The 6000-nt window shown below is 36.4% G+C and overlaps 1 protein-coding gene across 1 annotated transcript in view; it reads right to left on the bottom strand.

The window, feature by feature from the left end:
- Positions 1-863: 863 nt before the first annotated feature.
- abcc12 (ATP-binding cassette, sub-family C (CFTR/MRP), member 12) overlaps positions 864-6000 on the bottom strand; it is a 90911-nt gene continuing 85774 nt past the window's right edge. Inside the window, exons 25-29 of the mRNA XM_067997573.1 lie at positions 4925-5084; positions 3669-3747; positions 2692-2805; positions 1862-2026; positions 864-1137 (exon numbers count right to left, since the gene is read on the bottom strand). Of these exons, the coding sequence (XP_067853674.1) occupies positions 1045-1137; positions 1862-2026; positions 2692-2805; positions 3669-3747; positions 4925-5084 (611 nt within the window). The 3' untranslated portion in view covers positions 864-1044. The remainder of the gene's footprint in view (positions 1138-1861; positions 2027-2691; positions 2806-3668; positions 3748-4924; positions 5085-6000) is intronic.

Raw genomic sequence — 6000 nt, 5'->3', positions numbered from 1 at the left:
CCTCAGCTGGTCATAGTCTGTTGATTCCCTCATGGAGCTCAGGTACTCCAAATAAATCCACAGTCAGAAGCTGCTGGCCCCGAGCTGTCCATCAAAGGGACTACAAAAAATCATTAGATCTCCCCATCACTCTATCCCAGACACAGCTGTTAATTCATGCCACTACCCCCAGAAATATCAATTCTTTAAGATGTTTTGGAATTGAATGGGATGGCTTGTTTCCTTAATCTGTGCCAAGCACTTTAAATTACACACACTGGATGGTAATTAACATGTTCTACAGGCAGCTGTGAAAGACATTATAAAATAGATTCCAATGAAGTGTCCACAGCTGTAACGTTACTTGTCTGTTGTCTCCACAGATGCTTCCTCAACTGCTGATTATTTCCAGCATTTTCTGCTTTTGTTACAGGTACAGCGCAAAGCCTCTGCATGCAATCTACCTTTTGTTTTAACAGCTACCGTCATAACTGTGCTAATATGTAAACATTCCCCTAACAGTATTTATTCTGGCAACTTGACTGGGTTCCCATTCAGGCAACATTGCAGCAATCAGACCATTCATACCAAGGACTTGCAAACTATGCCTGCCCCTGCTTTGCCCTGAAATATTGGCCAGGCAGTAATGTGAATTCCTTCCAGCTTGCGGAAGATAGCTAGCAATAATTGATCTTAATCTTGTGTGTGTAACTGTAATTGTAATAAGGAATTCCCATCAATAATGTAATACAGACCAGAATATATTTTTTTACATTGAGTTTTTAATGTTTTAATTTTTGAAATAAATTACCTAAGATCCCGATGATATACAACTTCAATATCATCACTAGAATGAAACTTTGAACCAATTTATTTTCACCTGTCAATAGTTGAAACATGAGATTATATTAGTAATTGCTTATTACATTGGTTTATTCAAAAAAATTGCATTCAGCCCCCTATGTACATTAATATCTAAGAACATTTGTATCACTCTTTCCCTGATCTAATCAAAGTATCTTTCTGTAGGAATTCTTAACACTGATATGAACTTTCTTTTCATAATTATGACTTCATTTTGTTGGTAGCAGCCAGCATAGATGCAAAAATTGAATTCTGATTCTGTACCAGCACAGCTGGCTTGTCAAATTCCACAACCTGAAAAAGAGTAGCAGAAATAGTGTAATTATCGTATCAGTATTCCAACAAATGAAGACTAATAATAAAAAAACACTGAGCTGTATTTTCATGCTGGCTACAATGAAGAATGACGTTACAACCAGTGTTGTGAATTTTAGCATGTGGTAAAGATGAACATTACAGGGTTGGCCTATCTAATGGGGGAGGGAAAACACAACTACCATCCCATCACCACATTTTCCAATTCTTGGGGAGGAGATACAATTATAGGTTAGTCTTATAACCATGAATATTTTATAATCTTTATCAACAGTTGCAACTAAAAACTCCATCTATATATTCTAAAAGTAAAGAAAGAACTTTCATTTATATCATATTGTCTCAAGTACTTGACTGCATACAAGTATAATTATTTGGATTTGCAGTCACTGTTGTTATGTCGGCATAGGATGGAACTATTTAAAGCTTTCCAACTAGCCAACTCTTGGGTGACGACCTGCTTTTTTCTAGCTCAAGGACAACAGTCTAGAAACATGGTCATTGCAGTGGTCAAAGTCTGATGGTCAAGTGATTAAACATGGTAATACAGCTGTTGTAACCAGGAGGGGAAAACATTTCAATTATCCAGAAGCAGTGTTGCCTATTGGTACTGTCAGCAGAAACCTACTAATAGTACCAAGATAAAAAATACTAGCCTCCAGCATTTGTACAATAATGTATTGTTCTACACGATATTCCTTACCTCTCCATTATCCATAACTAGAATTCTGTCACATTCCAGAACTGTGTTTATTTGATGAGCAATTGTCAGTACTGTGCAGTCTTTCAAGGCTTCTCTGATTTTGTGTTGAACCAATGAATCTGTTTGTGAATCAATGGAGGCTGTAGCTTCATCTAAAACTATAATCTAATGGAGAAATGTTACAGTAAATTAGTCATATAGAATTCTTCAGTCGAAAGAAAGATTTGCATTTATATAGTGCCTTTCACATCCTCAGGATGTTGCAAAACAATTCAGAAAATGAATTATTTTGAAGTGGAAATGCTGTTGTCACGTAGACAAACAGAGCAGTAAGATGTGCAGGCTGGACGTGATGAGGAAGAGAAATTAAAAATCACAATGTTAAGAAAAAGTACTGTAATTAGTATGATATCGGATCACATTTTAGTATGTTTTGTTTTACAAGTGTACTCATAAGTCCACAGAAACAATTTTACCAGTTGCAGGAGCCTGCTTACTATACTTGAAATCACCCAATTCATTTAATTTAATTTTACAAACGAATTTTGTTTGTCTACATAACAGTGACTATACTTCAAAAAGTAATTCCTTTCACATGAAGCAATACATGAGAAATGTGATAAGATGCTCTAAAGATGGAATTTCTTTCTTTTCAATTGTTTTTAGACTTTATAGGATTAAAGCTATCCACACTGCATTTGGTGGTGCTTTAATGTAACAGGTCTGTTTTCAGCAACTGTCAACTTCAAGACTTTTTTGATAACATCTGTTTAGTCATTTATTTCTTTTCATCTTTTTGTAAAGCTTAATTTCCAGTTTGTTTTTCTTACCTTTGAATTTCTCAGGAGTGCTCTTGCCATGCAAAGCAACTGACGCTCTCCAACAGAAAAGTTTTCTCCATTTTCCGTCACCTCTGACTCCAGTTTCTTTGGAAGTTTTGATATCTTTTTTTTAAAAAAAACATTTTTTACAATGAACAGGTAACAGTAACTTTGTTTCTCTGATAATTGTTACGTTTGTCCCATAAAAGTTTAAAAATAATCTGTAACCAGTCTGTGTACATGGGAATGTAACCAATGCCTTTGTTCCTACTGATTATCAGGGTTGTGGTGGTCTAGATAGTAGAATAAGTACCTTCATAGTCATAGTGTTTTTTTTGTCTCATCAAGATTGCTGTTTATATTAGCTGGGTCCTATTTTATATATCTTAACAACAATGAAGCTAGCATGGTGTTAATACTTTGTTGGACTGGGCTGACTGGTGGCAACCTTTTTATATGGTGACTGTTGGATAATAGCACTTCTGAAATTGTGTTGGCCAAAGTTATTGGTTTTTTTCTTCGATACTGGAGGAAGGGATAGTCACTCACAGTCGATACATCTGGGGACCAAGTTTTCCTGCAGTTTGTTTCTTCTAAAATAAATGCATTAATTAGGAGGTAGTATTCTTTTAGGGCTCATACCTTATGAAGAACGAATCTTTGCTTTGGAACAAATAAACAGATGGTATAGCAACTTGAGTATTCTAACACAAAGTGAATTTAAAGCACTGTCATGTACAAGCTGCTCTGACTGTCATAAGATTATAAAATAAGATCTGAGGTAAATAATGTATCTGTTTTACTACCTAAAAAGTGTCTCAACACATTATCTGGAGCTTCTGCTGAAATAATCTATAAAACAACACCTGCTGTGATTATGAAAAATCATTTTCGTACCATAACAGCCTAGTGTTGCTAAAACATAATCACCTAATTTATTAATATTAATGAACTGTGTTTTTGTTTTTAAATTGTTTTAAACATACTATATCCTTCATGTAGGTCCTTTCAAGAGCTTCCCAAATTGCATTCTCCTTGTAATTCCTAAAAGGGTCTAAGTTGTACCTATGGAAAAAGTACAGGATTTAATCAGCTAGAGATGAATTCAACTCAATGCAATACATTTATATAATTGACTATGGAATTGAAGTAAAGTGCTATTATTTTAAAGCAGCCAAAAGCTTGGTTGTCAGGATGCTAAATACCACAGAAATTTAAACAAGATAGCGCAAGGTTTAAAGAAGTGTTACAGTTAAAAATTCAGAACAGAACAATATGACAGGATATAAGCAATGTTATTAATAAATCATCCTGTCACTTTCAAACCCTGTGAGGAATAATCACTAGCTTTGTGAGGAGATACTATCTGATTTAATACAAACCCTGTAGATAATACTATGAAATGCAAATATCTGCAATATCTCAAATTTACTCAGCGTTCTCCGATTATAATAAATTCCTATTCGTGGATTAGAACCTTGTCAAGAATTGATGAAAATTATAACACTTCCAGTTCCATTACAAAAGCAAAAGGAGAAGGTAATAGGTAACACAGCGACTTGGACCAGGTGATTTAATGTTTCCAGAGGGGATATTGGGTGCTAACAACTTCGATATTTAGACTTGGTTTTGTTGAAACTGAAACATTTCTCTAGGAAAAAAAACAATGGAGGCCTATAATGATGCCAGTGAGACAGAAGTCACTTCATGAGAAACATCTACCAATAAAAGTAACCAGTGTACCTGTCTTTAGTATTTTAATAAACATTTTTATTAATTGAATTATGGTTGCATGACAACTGTTTTATTGACTAATAATATTTGACTTTCCCTGTACCTTATTCCTACTTTCTTGCTTTTAATCTGTACGGTGTGCATTTTCTGAACTCTAGTGAATCTTAAGGTGGCACAGCCCATTGGAGCTCTGCTGTGAACCACAATAGCAGGAATATGGGCTTGTACCACATGGGAGGTGCCAAGTGTAGGTCACACATTTTCCTACAGGATGAGATGGGAACAAAAATCAAAAGGAGAGTCATGCCACAATCCACTTGTGCACTTCCGAGTGGCTGCCAAAGGTGTGGATAGAAAGCTGGGAACAAGTCTCTGCACATCCAAGGAAAGTGCAGTGTGCAGGAAAGGCTCCTCAACATAAACCATGGAGCAAATTAAAAATAAAGCAATATTATATCATGCCAATCAACATCTGGTAATAATTGTGTAATACATGAAGAATTCTTACCTCACTGTACCAACAAACAGAACAGGGTCCTGTGGAATGACTGAAAGTTTACTTCGCAGATCTTCCAAAGCAACAGTGCAAACATCAATGTCATCAATCAGGATGGTCCCTGCGACCGGTTCAACTAATCTGAACAGTGCAGCACTCAGTGATGACTTTCCTGCAACAGGAAATTCAACATTTTAGAAGTTCGTTTGTATGATATCGAAGTGATATCAGAATAAGGATGCTGAACCAAGACTTCAGGGATATTATACTATATTACTTAACATATTGTAAACTGTAACTTTCTGCTACTTCAACTGAACCCTTACATTCTAGGGATCTTCTCCAATCTCACGTTTCTATCGGGGAGCTCACGGGGTGTGGATGGCAGGACTGGGGCAAAGATGCTGCAGCCATACTTCCGATCTGTGCTCCTTGTAAATACACTTCAAACGAGAAGCACGGAATCATGAAATTATCCCTGCAAACCCTTAATCCAAACATTTTGGATGCCCAAGAAATGCAGATTGATGCTAAAGAAAGAATTCCTTCCTTACTTTATCCTCAGCAACCACAAATGCCTTGAATTGTTTGAGATTTCAGTTTTGCACTGCTAACTTCATACTCCCTGCTCTCCCCTCCCCCCATATTGAATTTCTATTAAAGTCATTGGTTGTGCTTTATAAGGGGAGGAAGGGGCAAGGAAGGCTTAATGTTGATATTTTTAGCTCTTGCTTCTGCAGTTTTGATCCACCACAACTCATTGTTGGAGACAGTACAGTGTATGGGGTAATAAACTTGCTTAGAAAAGTAGTCACTCATATGTGTTAACATTTGTCATGGGCTTTTATTTATAACTGGGTCACGCCACCCCAAAAATTTCCATTTTCTACTCTGATGATGGTACTAATTGTAATGAAAAGGTTTAGTAGCTTTTTACTAAGAGTAGCAGATCTACTATAGAATCATAGAAAGGTTACATTATGGAAGGAGGCCATTTGGCCCAAGGGGTCCACGTTGGCTCTACGTAAAAGCAATCCAGCTAGTCCCACTCCCCCGCCCTTTCCCGGTAGCCCTGCAAATTTTTTTCC

The sequence above is a fragment of the Heptranchias perlo genome, chromosome 16 (assembly GCF_035084215.1).
Source record: "Heptranchias perlo isolate sHepPer1 chromosome 16, sHepPer1.hap1, whole genome shotgun sequence".
Classification (NCBI taxonomy): domain Eukaryota; kingdom Metazoa; phylum Chordata; class Chondrichthyes; order Hexanchiformes; family Hexanchidae; genus Heptranchias; species Heptranchias perlo.
This window is presented reverse-complemented; position numbering and strand designations above follow the sequence as displayed.